The sequence below is a fragment of the Cydia pomonella genome, chromosome 4, assembly GCF_033807575.1.
Source record: "Cydia pomonella isolate Wapato2018A chromosome 4, ilCydPomo1, whole genome shotgun sequence".
Classification (NCBI taxonomy): Eukaryota; Metazoa; Arthropoda; class Insecta; order Lepidoptera; family Tortricidae; genus Cydia; species Cydia pomonella.
Genome location: NC_084706.1, coordinates 222,466 through 239,167, shown reverse-complemented (window position 1 = coordinate 239,167; position 16,702 = coordinate 222,466). Strand labels below are relative to the sequence as shown.

The window sequence follows — 16,702 nt, the reverse complement described above, 5'->3', positions numbered from 1 at the left end:
TTCTTTTTTTGGATTCCACTCTTTTAAAACTTTTCTACATAATATTAGGTCTACTTGGGCGGCTTACAAGTTAATATTTTGTTTGATATCTTGTAAACAAAAAACCTATTACAGTTACAAGTAATCAAACAAAAAATTAACTTGTAAACCACCCAAGTAGATCTAATATTATGTAGTACGAAAGTACCTACACATACGGATGCATATGTAGATGTGCACGCACACAGACATAGCTAGTTTCAGATACAAATAACAGATAGCGCTTCGAAATTAGTTTCCCTAAAATGCTTCAAGAGGGCTCTCTTTTCCTATATACTTTCTTTACTCTTTGGTTTATTTATTGCCATTGAAAAAAGTACGGAAAAAAGGTTGACAAAAGCTTAATCGAGCTTAAAAAATTATGTCATCATGACATGATGTTTATTGCCCCTCCTGTCAACGTTAACAAATCAGTTGAGACACACCATCTCAACAGCCCATAATATATTATTATTATTTATTTTTACTTACTTTACGATAATGTTTGGCAAAGTTCGCGAAAACATGTTTTATGGGGTCATCAATCTTCTTGACTCCATATCGCTAGAGAGCCTAAATTTATATGATAAAATAACTAACAATTTAATAACAACACTAAGGTTACAATTCTCTAAACCGAGATGCGGTGATAAATTCATGGTGTGATTTGATTTTAAAAATAATTCGTTACAAATTTGTAAAATTGTAAGTTCTAAATCTTTTTTTTTTCAATGGAAAATGCGGAAAAGGAAAGTGAAGATGCTAAAGAAGTCGCTGAGATAGCCAAAGAAGTGATTGAAGGAGAGCAGATAGATTTGTTTATTTATTTCACACGTTGTAGGCGAACAGACCGAGGGCGAGCATATCGGAGGCGAAGTAAGGAATACACCAGAATATCGAAGCTAATCAAACTGACGAATGCACGATGTGATTTTAAGGAATATAGAGTAGACTAAGCTAAGCTGGCAGCGATTTTGATAGCACAGACTGTGCAAGTGTTAAATAAACGTCATCATTTGATTGACGTTTAAAATGGGTATGTCCTTAAACTACGTCCAAAAGAGAGGGATGGGCACTGTGAAAGTCATCTCTCTGTGGTAGGGCACAGCACAGCGGATGACATTCAGATCTAGAGCAGAGCCCAACTGGGGAAGTATCTCCACCTTATAGAAAACCGCAGCCAAATAACATAAAAATAGACCCTACTCATAGTGTTGTGTTCCTGCCGGTGAGTAAGGTTGCCAGAGCTCAATGAGGGTGCGGAGTGTTAGGTTCGGCAACCCGCATGTAACTCCTCTGGAGTTGCAGGCGTACATAGGCTTCGGGGACTGCTTACCATTAGGCGGGCCGTATGCTTGTTAGCCACCGACGTAGTATAAAAAAAAAATGGGGGTCTAAAAAAATAAACAATCCTAATTGCGTCACAGCATTTGCGTCTGGTCTCTAATGTATGCAACTTATAATACTGCAACAGATCAACGTATGGTAGTGTTTTTTATACTACATCGGTATAAAAAACACTTGTACAGTCTGTGGTATTGTAATTGCTGCCCATTTAGCTTGGTCTGACTCTACCTATCGTTCACCTGCCCTCAGAACAACCCAACACAGAAGAAGATCAGAACATGAGTCATACATACAACACGTTTCATTATGGAAATATATTGCTTGTTTGCCACCGACGTAGTATAAAAAAAGAAATCAATATATTGAATAAAAATTGTACATTCTAATACTTACCTACTTGATTTCTAAATTTAATTATTTACTAAATTTACAGGTAGGATGTGCGTCGCAATGGAGACTACAACATATGGTATCTATACATACCTATTTGTCATGATTTATTCTAATATTGTACAATTTTTAAAACTAACATAAATAAATAAATATTATAGGACATTATTACACAAATTGACTAAGGCCCACAGTAAGCTCAATAAGGCTTGTGTTGAGGGTATTTGGACAACGATATATATATATATATATATTAATATTTATAAACACTTAAATACATAGAAAACACCCATGACTCAGGAACAAATATCCATGCTCATCACACGAATAAATGCCCTTACCAGGATTTGAACCCGGGACCATCAGCTTCGTAGGCAGGGTCACTGTCACTACCCACTAGGCCAAACCGGTCGTCAACATGAATTCAAAATTCAAAAAATTATTCTGCAAGTAGGCCTAAAGGGCTCTTTTACAAGTCAATACAACATTTATAGTAACATCATATAGTGACATGAAAAATACATAACAACATATTTTATAAATACAACAGCCAATACCTGGGTAAACATTACATTATAATAATCTTAAAATAAATAATTACTACAATACAATAGAGATGTATAGTATCATGACTAATGTAGCAACGAAATCATATATATGCATTAATGTCATTACCCTTTTCCAGGCCGCACCACTCTACAAGGTTTTCCCAAAAAATTCAAATATATTCCAATAAATCCAGCTTTGATGATTCATTTGAAGACAAGTCATATTTTCCGAAAGTGCAATCTAATTTGAACCTTAAATCGGATGTTTAAGGTTGAAATTCTATTAGCGCGTTAAAACTTTTCAAATAACTTTTTAGTGCGTAATATGTACAAGTTACTCTATGGTTTAGGATGTGTCCTAGAGCTGCATCGTGGCAGAACATTGCAGTACCACTCCCTATTATAGGTATAATAGACATTCCATTTTTGTAATTTGAAATGTAACGTATGGTTTGGAAACTCATTAGTTGCTTGTTTTCCCCACTAATGTATGGGCTATCACGGCGCAGCCAGGAAACCCTTGCTTTCTAGGCGCGACGTCGCCAGTTAGAATCTCTGACATCTATGCGATATTATTTTTTATATATTTATGCTTTAAATTTATTTATTTTTTGATTGACCAAGCGAGCACGAGCTAAGCGTCTCCGTTTTACCTGGGCGAAAATGTTTTCCTATTAAATATTGTTTTTTATTCAGTGTATTTTTTATTATTTTAGGTCGCATTACTCAACTGATTTTCGTGTAACTTTGTGAGCACATTGCAATTGCTCTAAAAAGTATTCGTTTTATCAAAAAGTTTTTTTGGAACCCTAAATCTTATTTTTTAAAACCTATCAAATGATGATTTAATGAAAAATAGTTTTTTTCCACTTTAGTTACACGTTATCGGTACCTTTATATAGTGCACATAGGGATAAATAAACAGACGGACATGACAGAACTATACGGGGTTCCCTTTTTTGCAATTTTGAAAAAAAAAAAGAATGAAAATAAATATATTCAGGACGCTTACAATATTGCTTAAATCTATTTTGGCTATGGAACCCTAAAAATGTGAAATGTACAGCGGAGCCATACAGTTATTCCGTTTAAAGCTTGTATATATTTTTCGAGTTGTTGCAAATTAAGGATAGGGACACTTTGGTGGCCCTAGTCTCTTTCTGTAATCTTAACAAATTAAAGATTTAATTTCAATTGGCTTATTTATTCCTAGTTACTTATATATTGTACTAATGTTTTGATTTTTCTTTACATCTAAATTTACTGTCGTTCCTACATTCTCATTTGGATTAGCAACCTTATGTCTGATAAAAATTCGCGCCCCCGAAATAAGTTTATCAGAAATAAATCGACATGACACTGGCAATCAACAGTAAGCCATATTAAAAAAAAAAAAAAAAAAAAAAGCTTGTATATGCCCGCGAGGTCTACAGCTCACGGAGACATCCGTTTTTTTTTAATTTTCTCACGTCACTTGTGTTTGTTGTAAGTAAAAATACATTGATTGAGTTTAGAAAGTTTACAACAAGAAACAGTGGCAATACTATAGAGGGCGCTACTTGGCTGTTTACGTGAAGCCGGTTCAAACCAGCACTTTGATTTTTTTTATTACTGTTTTTTTTATAGCATTCGAATTACTGCTACCACACAAAATTTCACGATTCTAGGACTTCAGGACTAATGTTTTCAGGTTTGTAGGTATTTTTAGATACCCCCATTTTAAGGAGTTGCAGGGTGATAGTTACAGATTTCTGGTGACCACATTTGTTTGCATACAGACCCGTCTCTACACCAAATTTCAGGCTTCTAAGACTTCAGATTTCATATGAGCCGGACAGTGAAAATTAAGGTATCTACATATAAAATCTAAAGTATAATAGGTACCCTAATAATAATAAAACTTGGTTTTTTGATAAGTCCACTGACTACTATCTTAAAAATTCCAGGTTTCTAGCATTATCCAAACCGAAACTACGAGGGTTCATAAGTACGACGAAACGTGCAGAGTAAAGATAGGCACTGCCTTTTGCCCTTTGTCTCATCGTGGCGGGGGCACATAAGGGAATGATAAGAAGTAGGCTTTATTACGCAAGTTTTTTATTTGGAAATAGCGCTGCAACTAATTTAGCTAAGTTAGATACACTTCAAAACACTTGCTTACGAGTAACAGGAGGGTTTATGAATAGTACGCCTATCCATGTGATGGAATCAGAATTGACCATACCACCGCTAGCAATTCGGAGACAGTATCTTGCAGGTAAAATGCTCTTAAAATCTAAATCTAAGTACAAATATCCTACCTGAACTTCTGACGGATTTGAAAAATTCTTTTGATAACCTCTATTGGCGTAACGAAACCAAACCGTTACTTGGACTTGTATTTAACGAGTTTAAGGACACCCCGGTGTACTGTGGTAACCAATTAGACATGTTTTCACTCGATACCTGGGTTACAAACATAGATTTGAGTAATTGTCTAGTATCTAAAATATTGATAACGTTAATAAAGCTAAAAGTAAGTATGACGGTTCGCAGTTACGAAGTATATGCACTACAATGCTTACAGACACTTACAATGACTATTATAAAATATTTACAGACCGATCTAAAACAGATATTGGTAGTGGGGCAGCATTCCTAGATTGGCAAACCGGAGAGGTAATTAAACTAGACATTATGGAACTAGAAGCGCTAATTACATCGACACGTCCTATTTCGGGCCTGATAATCGTTCTCGTTTCACGGAAAATCAGTATATTTGAAATCTGAAAAATACTTTGTCCCTAATTGCCAAAAATAATAATAAATGTTTGATATTTTTGTATATGAACCATTTTTTACATTTGATGAACGGGAAAAATATTCTTTCAGGGGCCCGAAATCGCGTCTGATATCAGGCCTGATAAAGTTTGGATGTAATAGGTACTTTAAGCCTTAAAGTGCTAATTACATACCCACACTTTATTAGGTTTTCGGGCCTGATATCGGGAAGGGTGGATGTAATTGGCGCCTAAATCAGTCGCACGCAACGTTTCGTTCGTTGACGAGCGAGCGCTCAACGGTTCAATCAACTAGTTGAATCAACGACCACCACTACTGTCAAATTGACATTGACATTTGACAATACACAATACACCGCTACGCTCATCATTGAGGCTTCGCTTCTTCTTGTTTCTCTAGCTGATTTTGCCGTTGATAGCAACGTTGAAACGGATTAAAGTAATATTTTAATGCAATTATTTGTAAAAGAAAAGAAAGATGAAATACTTTTTGATATTACTTTTTTTAGTCTCAACATTAAGTAAATGTAAGTATAGGAACTGCAATTATTTATTTCATATATTTGTTTGGGTGTGGTGCTTTTGTGTTATTGTTAACTCTACAGAGATAATGCGATTTGCGTATTTGTGTGTTTTATTTATTTGCTGAATATGGGTTTAAAAAGGTGTACAATAACATATTTTGATTTAACCAAACCCTGCTTAGTGTATTGTAACTTAATAAGGGCTTTTATTTATGACCCTCGAAATGCACTTTACATGTACTTGATATTGGTATTTGTGTTATTTTCTACTTCTCAGTTACAATTCCATGTAATTATCAAACCCACTCGCAAAATTTCACAAGAATCAGTTGCCTTTTTGCCCAAGCTGAACCTGAACTGATGTTTGATCAACTCTATACTACTGCGTGATTGCTTATAATCATGGAACTGACATTGTGAAAGTAAAATAATAATAGTAGTAAAACACTTTATTGTACTAAAAAAAGAACATAACAATAAGATAATAAAATAAATGTATGTAAAGGTCACAGAGAATAATAAAAATCTTATTATTTTGTAGGTTTAGCTATCTGGTGCTACCAATGTACCGGGGCAACTCCTGGCTGTTCGGAGCCCTTTAACTGGCGTGGCATCGGATACCTTGGTCAACCATGCCTTGACAATGATGATATCTGCGTAAAACTTATTGAGAGAAAAGGAGGTAAGTAGTATTAAAAGCTTTGAATTTCTGATTCTACTTGATTGTATAAGTCCTAGCTAGTCAGGTGATTAATATATTGCGATATAATCGCCGAAATTCGGGAGAGCACATGGGAATGCCTACCTAACAAATCCAGACTGGTTTTGTAGAAGTACCCTCCTGTTTCAATACACTACATGCCTTCCCTTCGAGATAGTTCACTAAAACTATGTTTCACTAATCACTGATAGCTCATTAATACTAAGTTTCACTGTTTATTGGTAGTTCACTAACACTAATTGTCCATTACAAGGTCCTTACACTCTATCATATACCTATACTAAACCTAACTATCATCGTCTACCAATTTTGGTTTGAACCTTCAGTCTGTTCATAATCAGACTCTGACAGACTCTCATAGGAATCTATGGCTAATCTAAAATAAACAGTTTAACCTCCTGTACTAATTTTCTTCCATTTCTGCTCTTGAGGATCACCCCCTGCCAGGATATTAGTGAAAATTCCAAATAAAACAAATGGAGCAAACAAGTTACCCTATGGTACCCAAGAAACGGAAGTAGAAAACAAAGACATCCAAAAATGAAATACAATACGAACGAACGAGATAGATGATATCCACTTAACCTTGGGACCTTACTGGTCTATAGTTGCAGAGGAGGGAGTTCAGTGGAGAATGTTGGACGAGGCCTATGCCAAAAGGCACACCGAACTGCGGGACATTCTCTAGTTTACAAAAAAATATATATATAGCTAATTAAACAACATTGTACCCAAAAATCGGAAATAAAATAAATGGTTATATTAAATAAATAAAATGTAAAAATCCCCATATTATTTTTTTATAAAATTTTACACAAGCAGTGCCGGATTAACCATTAAGCAAAATAAGCACTTGCTTAGGGCACCACGTCTAGGGGGGCACCAAAATCGTTGGCAAAAAAACGGGTAGTTTGTACATGAACCTTTGTGCGTCGTGTATAGGGCACGTAAGCGCGTCTCCAACGCAGGTCCCTACGAGGAGGCCCATTCCACCAGGCTTGCAATATCGCCCATGCGCTGTCCAAAGCTGATACGAGTATGTGCTCGATTTTTGATTGACAAATAGTTACCTAGCAACAATACACATAAGGTAATAATTCATTTAATTAAAATCGCGCATTAATCAGATTTGGAAAGCGCAACGACGATACTGATTTTTTTCTCATACTTTACCCATTGGTTCGTGGTTGATTTTTGATATCCAGTATTCTGCAAATCTGTCAGCTTTTGGGCCAAAGGGCCTTATACACCCAACGTAGAGCTCAGTTTTAGAAAGCTACTTGTCTTAAACCCTACGTGGAGCTTGTTCTTCAGCCTTCTCGGAGTGTCGAATTTAATAGTAGATCTACACTTTTGTCTTAATTTATAATTATGTCGTGTCCGAATTTCGCTCTCTTGCAACTCGGACTTCGGCTTCGCACCGAAGTCTTAACAGATTTTCGAGGATCGGAATTTGTCACTCATGCTGCCCGAGCTCTTGCACACCAGATTGGTTTGCGACGTATTGCACACGGCCAAGCTGCAGAGCCGCGATCGTGCGACCTAATTGCCAAAGTTTTATTATAAAAAAACTGATGACGGAATCAAAGGCTATAGTGCAGGTTTAGGGCCCCACGAAGGCCGAAAACCAAAAGCATATGGTTTTATTTGAACCAAAGGTTTCCTTTACCATAATTAATCTTTGTTTTCCTAAGATGTAATTAAAAAGTGATGCCACCCAGATTTTTGATTCAGGTTTATTTCAGCTTCGGCGAAGTCGGTCAGTTGGAGGTCAATAATTGTTAATAATTGTTTAGGTTCTAAGTTACTATCATTTTCGACAAAATCTAAAATGTAGATCATACCAAATTTCATTCAAATAGGTGCAGCGGTTATTGATTCCCCACATAAACTTCCACCCTCCTTTACACATCCTTAGCGATGATTTTTTAGATTAAAACTATCCTGTCCTTTCTTGAGACTAAACTAATTATCTCTATACCAAATTTCAACTAAATTGGTTCAGCGGTTGAAGCGTGAAGAGGAATATTAAAAAAAATTAAAAGTTTACATGTTTCCACTTCTGAATGGTGTCAATGTTATACCATATTCGTAAATGAGTTCGGCATTCCCGATTTATACGAAAACGATACCAAACATAGCCTACTAGCTTAACTGATGTAGATAACAACATAAAGTTGAGAGCCCACCCCCTCCTCTGAAAATGTACACTACAAAACTTGGTGGCTCCACTTCTTAACTAAATCAACCCTTGGGTCCTAACTCCTAGGGGCCAATCCTGCCAAAGGAAATCTTCGGTTCGAAACGCCTATTTCATCGGCTGCAACTAACTCTAATCAAGTGCCCTTTTGAGCGAGGCCAAATGCGGAGCAGCAGGAGTGCCATGATCATATTGGTTCGATTTCGTTAGGTCTTATTCATACTCGGCTTTTTACTTTATGCAAAAGTTAGCCTTAAGCCTCACATAAATTTGGCCATGTGTCCAAATCCAGGCTTTCGTCTCTCGCGGCTGAGCATTATGCCTTGTGTACAATTCGCCATTGGTTTTTTTTATAGCGCGCCGCCATCAGACTCTCCGGGCGTCTAACCTTGTGAGGACCTCAGCCTTCGGCCTCATTCACACAATTTGTCAATTCCAAGTTCTGCTTTCTTGCAGCGTGGCCTTTGGCCTCATACGTAAAAGCGCCGATCGGACCGCGCTTTAAGCCTTATGAAGAGCTCAGCTTTCGACTTAGTTTTTAAGACACTTGGCCATAGATTCTTGCCAGAGCTCGGCCCTGCTGAAGCTCAACCTTAAGCCTCACATGAATGCGCTTCTCAGAAAAGCTCTCTTTTCAACCCTGTGTGGAGCTCGACCTTAGTCCTCGCTTACACTGGGTATTTTTTCAGTCACAAAACCCAGTTCTCTCGCAACTCCGCCTTTAGGTCTTGCTCGGAAGCGCCAAGTGGGCACTCCGGATCTTCAACCTTATGAGCATGGCCGTTGAATTCGTTTTTTGACTATTGCCTCCATTGGTTCAATTCCAAGCACTGCTATCCTGCAGTACGGTCTTCGGTCTCGCACGATTGCCCGCCACGGTAGAAACAACTGAGGGTCAACCGCGAACCACGTTCGACGTGTTGTCTCCCTGTCGCACATACGAATGTACAATTGCCTCTGGGCCTCAGTCCTTGTGTAACTTTCGGGTTACTTTTGGTCACGTTACTTCTAGGTTTTATTTGTGAAGTGAACCAAAGCAGGTTTTAATCACATAGTTAGCCGGAAAGGCAAGTACAAAATCATAGATATAGGTAATTTCAGTCATTTAGTTCACGCATGCTTTGATAAAGGTGATATTAGGATGGCGACTGCACCAGCATTACCTACTGTTGCAACGTTACTGCTGCAGCACTGTACATTTCCTTGATAAAATAAATAATGGATTGAAAATACAAATTGCAGCAATAATGCGACCATGAACGTCACTTAGTTTACCAAAAAAAAACAATGTTGTCAATGTAATCTGGATGAGCCTAGGCAAAGGGGGCACCAAGATCTAGAATGCTTAGGGCATCAAAATTTCTTAATCCGGCACTGTACACGAGTGACCGCTCTAGCCCTTAAAGCCTGATTTACATGTGTGCTGAATCTTGCCAAGTATCAGGGACAAAGTTATGCATTAAATATCAAATATCAAACATTTATTCAGCAAATAGGCCACAGGGGCACTTTCCATTTTTACAAACCATAATAATTACAAAAAACAACTACAAATATGGAATCGATGAAATATTATATACTTTATTAGAGATGTATACTGCCTCTAAACGTCAAATTTCACAAAAAAAAAGTAAAACCAAGAAATACTAAAATTCTTTAGAGATGTATAAGTCTCTAAGTGTCAGAGATAAAATATAAAAAAATATATTAAATTAGCCTTAGAGATGTAGAGGGTCTCCAAGGCTTGAATTCTTATATAAATAATTAAAAGACAAAAAATTAAATCAGACAAGAACCGAATGAAGTGTCTCACGTTAATGCCACTCAAAAGTAAAGTTACATACTTATAATATAACATGTAGCCCTGTAGCGTTCACGAGTATGACGTGTATCTCAGCCATCGCCTCCCTCAACCTTCATTCGGGAAAGTGGCGACCCGATCAACGACGCCACCGTAAAGACTTTTAAGCGAGCATGACATGTTTAAGCTGCCGGGTTGCATTAATATAAATATAATACAAAAATTGTGCGATACAACATTTGTGCTTGTATGTTACATTAAAGACGGCATAGCGCCACATAAACGCGACTACATAATATTCGTTCGGAGTATGCCTACCTATAAAACTAAATTACAAACTTAAATTTAAATTGACTTACAGATGTACAGATGTCTCTAAGTGTCCGAATCATTAAAATAGGTATTAAAATAAACTGAAATTTAAAATAAAGTCTTAGTGTCTAAAACTAAAATTAACTAAAACAATACAATCAAGCGAGAACCTGATGGTCTCTTGTGTCATTTCTACTGGACACTAGTATGGTTATTTCACAGAAAGAAAACGAAAACACTATTACTTACATTTTTACCATACTATCAAGATCAAGCTACTGGCTCAAAGGCATCCTTATCATCTATGAAATCATTTACAGTATAGTATGCCTTACTTAACAAACAGCTCTTAACGTTTGACTTGAATTTGTGAAGAGGCAAATTCACTATATCAGTGGGAACATTAGAATATTAGAAGGAGCAAGCAATATTAATATTTCATTCTACTGCATAAATGTGCCCTGAGGTTCATTCGCTGGTCTTCGCACGCACGTACATCAGGCTTAAAGTGATTGAGTCCAAACATCCAAGCATAGATATAATATAGGAGGTGGTACTATCCACTGTCAAACGGGTAAGTCTTGGTAGCCCAGATGGTGGGGTGGTGGGCTGGTATCCTCACACAAGTCACAAGTCTCACCTAAGACAGTGAGAACCCTTTTCCTATTTCTAAACATTGAAGCATAGATATTTTCTAATTTATAATAATATTCAGATAATATTTATTTTGGAGACATTTTTATGTTATGAAATAGAATGTTTAGCAATTCCTACAAAATTAACTGAAATTTAATTATTTGCGTGTTTTTGGCATCATTCTATCGATACCATTATGTGCCCACTGGATGTGCCCATAGTTTTGTAAAAGCTGATTAGATAATCCCTATTTTTGTATTTGTAGCCCAAGAAGTTATAACTAGAGACTGCCTGAGCAACTTCAGGGCGTTCCGGATGGACATTCCAGCGGACACTTACGAGGGGTGCCGGCGCGCTGCTAAGGATGTCAACTTAGCCAACTACGTCAACAATACTGTCAAAGAACTTGATGTCAAACGGTGAGTAACCTTTTACACATTGTTAACTTTTTAATATAAACTTGGGGAGTCTGGGGTCCACTCGGCAACCTAATCCTAAGAATTAACACCATATTTTTTATACAAGTATGATTTTTTATTTTAGTACTAGTTTAGAGACCTTATATTAGGTATTTCTGTTATTTTTAATTAGATTTGTTATTTAAAAAAAAGTGTTGGTAGCCCTGCAGTAAGAGCATGCAACTTTCAATCCAGAGGTTGCGGGTTCCCTGTATTGCCATACAGGGAACCCTGGCTCATACCAATCAGTTCTTTGGTGAAGGTAAACTTTGTGAGGAAACTGAACTAATCCTAATAAGGCTTAGATTTCTATCTGGATCGAAAGGTCAGATGGTATTACCTTTTTAAAAACTAGTGCCTACGCCAATTCTGGAGATTAAGTGGATCAGCCGTGGCATTAAGCCGGGACAGACATTCCTAGTGAAGAATGTTGTTATTTTTTCATTATAGTTTTTTTGTGTGGTCTCTAAATTGCTGTAGCACTGAGTTCCTATATGACCACTTCCTGTGTCCGTCATCAGATCAGCTCTATGGTACCATAATATTGCAATGTCGGGTGACATTAACTTACCCATGTGTGTGAAGTTTCAGCTCGATTGAATAATTGGAAGTGGGTCTAATTTAGCGTGCCATCACTACACCGTATAAACTTTCTCCCAACACAGGCAACAATTTGCTTACCAGGAGACATCATCCCTTAGATCATAAAATTCATAAACGTTGTATACATTGTTGTTGTTGTTGTCATTTTATGAAATAAAATATTTTGTATAAAACAAAGTCCCTCGCCACGTCTGTCTGTTTGTATGTATGTTCGCGATAAACTCAAAAACTACTGAACGGATTTTCATGCGGTTTTCACCTATCAATAGAGTGATTATATTTGATCGGACAGATTTCCTTTTTCCTTGTGGCCCTTTCCAATGTGTCACAAGTTTGGTCCACGTGCAGACATACAAACACTGGGCAGTCATAACAATCGACCCCTTTATGTTTCAGAGACTGGTACGACGAGACGACGTGGTGTTTCTGCTTCCTGGACCACCGGTGTAACGGTGCGGCGGGGAAATCAGTCTCAATGGCGTTGCCAATCCTATTCAGTGCCGCGCTATTGTTGACCAGAGTACAATAATAATTACATCCATTCATGTTATGAGGCGGGGTGTCTAGCGGCAGATTTCCGATTACATAATTTGTTTATAAAAATGAAAACTAATAAACCAAAACTATTTATTTTTATGATAAAACGACGAATGGCCTAGCCTAGTCGGTAGTGACTCTGCCTGCGAAGGAGGAGGTCCCGGGTTCGAAACCTGGTAAGGGCATTTAGGTATTTGTGTGTTTATCACAAATATATGTTCCTGAGCTATGGATGTTTTATCTGTCTATTCTATTATATATATCGTTGTGAGTGCGGGGCTAGGTGGAATGTACGCGCTTCTCCAACCTTTGCGCTATTCCGAAATAAATGCAAAGCGTACGCCTTGCTAAGAGGAAACCCGTTGGTTAGATACGCCGCCATAGCGTCTGCACGCTGCCAGAGATATATTGTCACAAATAATTGTCACTCACGAAACTAAAACTCCCCGCGTACCCGTGGCACTTCGCGTTCGATAATTATTTGTATTGGAAATCGGAAATCTGCCGCTGGACACCCTGTATATAGAAACATGTGTATATTTGCACAGGAATCTCTGTATGTAGTTAGTAATATTAGGATATAAATAATCTGTACTAAACGCAACAGTGACTGTCTGTCTGTCGTTGTAACTTTTTTAAGCCGTAATGACACAGACGGCTATATTTTTAGGGTTCCGTAGCCAAATGGCAAAAAACGGAACCCTTATAGATTCGTCATGTCCGTCTGTCTGTCCGATTATGTCACAGCCACTTTTTTTCCGAAACTATAAGAGCTATACTGTTCAAACTTGGTAAGTAGATGTATTCTATGAACCACATTAAGATTTTCACACAAAGATAGAAAAAAAAACCTTAAATTTTGGGGGTTCCCCATACTTAGAACTGAAACTCAAAATATATTTTTTCATCAAACCCATACGTGTGGGGTATCTATGGATAGGTCTTTAAAAATGATATTGAGGTTTCTAATATCATTTTTCTATACTGAATAGTTCACGCGAGAGACACTTCCAAAGTGGTAAAATGTGTCCCCCTTGTGTAACTTCTAAAATAAGAGAATGATAAACCTAAAAAAAATATATGATGTACCATGCAAACTTCCACCGAAAATTGGTTTGAAGGAGATCTAGTAAGTAGTGTTTTTTAATACGTCATAAATGGTACGGAACCCTTCATGGGCGAGTCCGACTCGCACTTGGCCGCTTTTTTCAATTCGGCCCGCGGGAATAACAAGTGGTCTTCACTCCTTTTTTTAGATATCAAAATATTGTTAGATGTTAGAAAATAAATAGAATATTTTGCAACAGTAACTTTGCCTAAGACCTAAACCTTGAGTCTTGGGCAGTTTTCAGTTTCAGGTATATTTTTCTTTATTCAAACATTGTAGTTTTAACAGTTTCGAATAATTCACGGCTAGTTTCACTAGACTTAAATGTGTTCGACCGGCATATTGTTTTCGAGCTCCCGATACGATCACAGTCCATATCCCGGTCGATTTAAGTCTGTTGTAGCTTTAAACAGATACTTGGAAAACATTCCGTCCAATTATTAAAAAGGCTGATTTCCCATACTTTTTAGTTTAATATGTACGTATTCTATATTTATACGGGATCTAGAAGCACTCTTTTGTTAAAAGGGTAAAATACCTATAGTTTGGTACAGTCGAGTTCACAAACATCTTTTCTGCTATCCGGGCCGAAAGCGTCAACTTTGCTCCCGCTGCGCTAAACGAAGTTGCCGCTTTCCGCCTCCGTCAGGCAGAAAAATAGTATGCGCACCACGGGAGGAAAAGTAGGACATTCTATCCCGTGTGTTTACCATTTACACGCGGCACGCAATTTCCTACTTTTCCTCCCTTGGGACACAAATAACTTAAAAGCCAATGTTAAATAGTAGATTGTTAACTAAGGGATGAAAGGCACCCATTCCTGTCGAGGTAGTGCTCACTGCGTTCGAGCGCCAATAGTCCGAGACTGAAATGGTGTCTTTCAGCCGAGTTAAAGACTCAACTTGTCGTTCCGAATACGAGGAAAGTAAAATACATGTGCATTAAAAAAAACACGGCTAAGTATAAACTTCAGTAGTAGTATTTCTGGAGGGTACTTTCAATTAATAATGTACGTAATAATATCGTTATTTATCGAATGGCCAGTTTATTATCAGAATGGAAATTGTACACCAAATCAATTTAAAACCAAAACTTTAATTGCTTATTGTAAAAAAAATATACTTACAAAGTACAGTGCTCTAGAGCAGAAACGTAACATTTTCAGCACACCTTTTAGAACTACAACGACCCTCTTTCAGAGCATGAGAAATGAATGCTCTAAGACACCGACAATAAGGTCGTGTAAATATATTTCTGGTATGTTGACTTGTACCGATGTTTATGGACTCGACCGTGGGGTGGGTACAAAATATTTGATTTGGCACGAAGCTCTTCTGAAGTGTGGCCAGTGTGGTAATTGAATACATATGGTTCAATACAATATATAATGCTGTAATTACTGTTGGATCACCTCGTATCATACTTGGTTTAGAATATAATGTGCCTTACATTGTGCCTAGTAAGTTAATTTTTTATACATAATAAAAGTGACCACAAAACAATTATATATTAATTACTTGCAGCTGTTTAATAACTTTTTGAGGATTTTACATGTTTTCATTTTAAGTTTAGTATCTAATATTAAAACTTAGCACATAAGCGTTACTTTATATAATTTATATATTCATTATATACTTATACTTCCAGTCAAATGTTGATTGTTTGTAGTCTATAAGATAAAGTCAGAGTAAATAAATTACAAATTCCATATCCAAGATATTTTATTGTTACACTTTGCACGTAAACGCAAATTGTGGAATAATGACAATAGTACCATGCTAGTGCGGAAAGTATGTCATTACTTCACGAGTACCGAGATATCACGCAAGACTCAGCACGAGTGAAGAATGACATTTCCGCTCGTGTATCGAACGACGAGAAAGACAACAAGTAATTTTTTATGCATGTTCTATAAGACATAAACAATTGTAAATATAAAACATTGTACTATTATTACCTAAGTATCGATATTTACGATTATTTATGTATTTAAATAAGTCAATCATCTTAAGTATTTATTTATTTTAACAACAAAAATTACACAGCATTACAGTATGTACTAATGCACTGCGAAATTTAGGACAGAAAGTATACAAATGCATACACATCAGGTACAGAATACAATCTGGGACTAGGTAGGTCAATATTATTTTAGTATACAAATTTAGCGTAATTATTGATTTAGGGATTCAAATAAAACGACTATTCCAGACGATATTATTTACAGAAACGCGTGATTGACATTAATGACAGATGACAATTAGAGTTAATAGACAATGACCACTATTTGTAATTCTTGTTGTAGCTTGTGCTTCATCTTCAGCCACGACATGTCATTTACGAGAAGTCGTATCTCATATTTTCAATAAATTATAAATCTTCAACCGAGCCACTAATTACGAAATCATTAAAATTGGTATCTTAAATTAACCTATATTTTCAGAAAATAATATAAGAGATATAATTTAAGAGAGGTATGGGCATTGTGAATGTCATCTCGCTTTGTGTGGTAGGGCACAGCTAGTGGATGTCATTCCAGATCTAGAGCAGAGCCCAACTGGGGAAGTACCTCCACCTTACAGAAAACAGCAGCCAAATAACACTAGACTCTACTCATAGTGTTGTGTTCCTGTCGGTGAGTAAGGTTGCCAGAGCTCAACGAGGGGGGGCGGGTTAAGGGTCGGCAACGCGCATGTAAATCCTCTGGAGTTGCAGGCGT

The 16,702-nt window shown here is 37.0% G+C and overlaps 1 protein-coding gene and 1 long non-coding RNA gene across 2 annotated transcripts; both read left to right on the top strand.

Moving 5' to 3' along the window:
* Window positions 1–383: 383 nt before the first annotated feature.
* LOC133516779 (uncharacterized) lies at window positions 384–2,496 on the top strand. Its single transcript, XR_009799278.1, has 3 exons — window positions 384–894; window positions 1,799–1,834; window positions 2,441–2,496. It is a non-coding gene; the product is annotated as an uncharacterized LOC133516779 (long non-coding RNA).
* Window positions 2,497–5,254: 2,758 nt separating this feature from the next.
* On the top strand, window positions 5,255–16,367 carry LOC133516778 (uncharacterized). Its single transcript, XM_061849729.1, has 4 exons — window positions 5,255–5,610; window positions 6,149–6,289; window positions 11,543–11,696; window positions 12,735–16,367. Exons 1-4 carry the CDS (start codon window positions 5,562–5,564, stop codon window positions 12,865–12,867), a joined length of 477 nt encoding a protein of 158 aa, XP_061705713.1. The 5' UTR covers window positions 5,255–5,561; the 3' UTR covers window positions 12,868–16,367.
* Window positions 16,368–16,702: the final 335 nt, after the last annotated feature.

Bases quoted from the DNA above. Each gene is read 5' to 3' on its own strand.
- LOC133516778 (XM_061849729.1), top strand. From the start codon at position 5,562: ATGAAATACTTTTTGATATTACTTTTTTTAGTCTCAACATTAAGTAAA. The intron at 5,611-6,148 runs GTAAGTATAGGA...ATTATTTTGTAG, and splicing joins AGTCTCAACATTAAGTAAAT to GTTTAGCTATCTGGTGCTAC. The intron at 11,697-12,734 runs GTGAGTAACCTT...TTTATGTTTCAG, and splicing joins AAAGAACTTGATGTCAAACG to AGACTGGTACGACGAGACGA.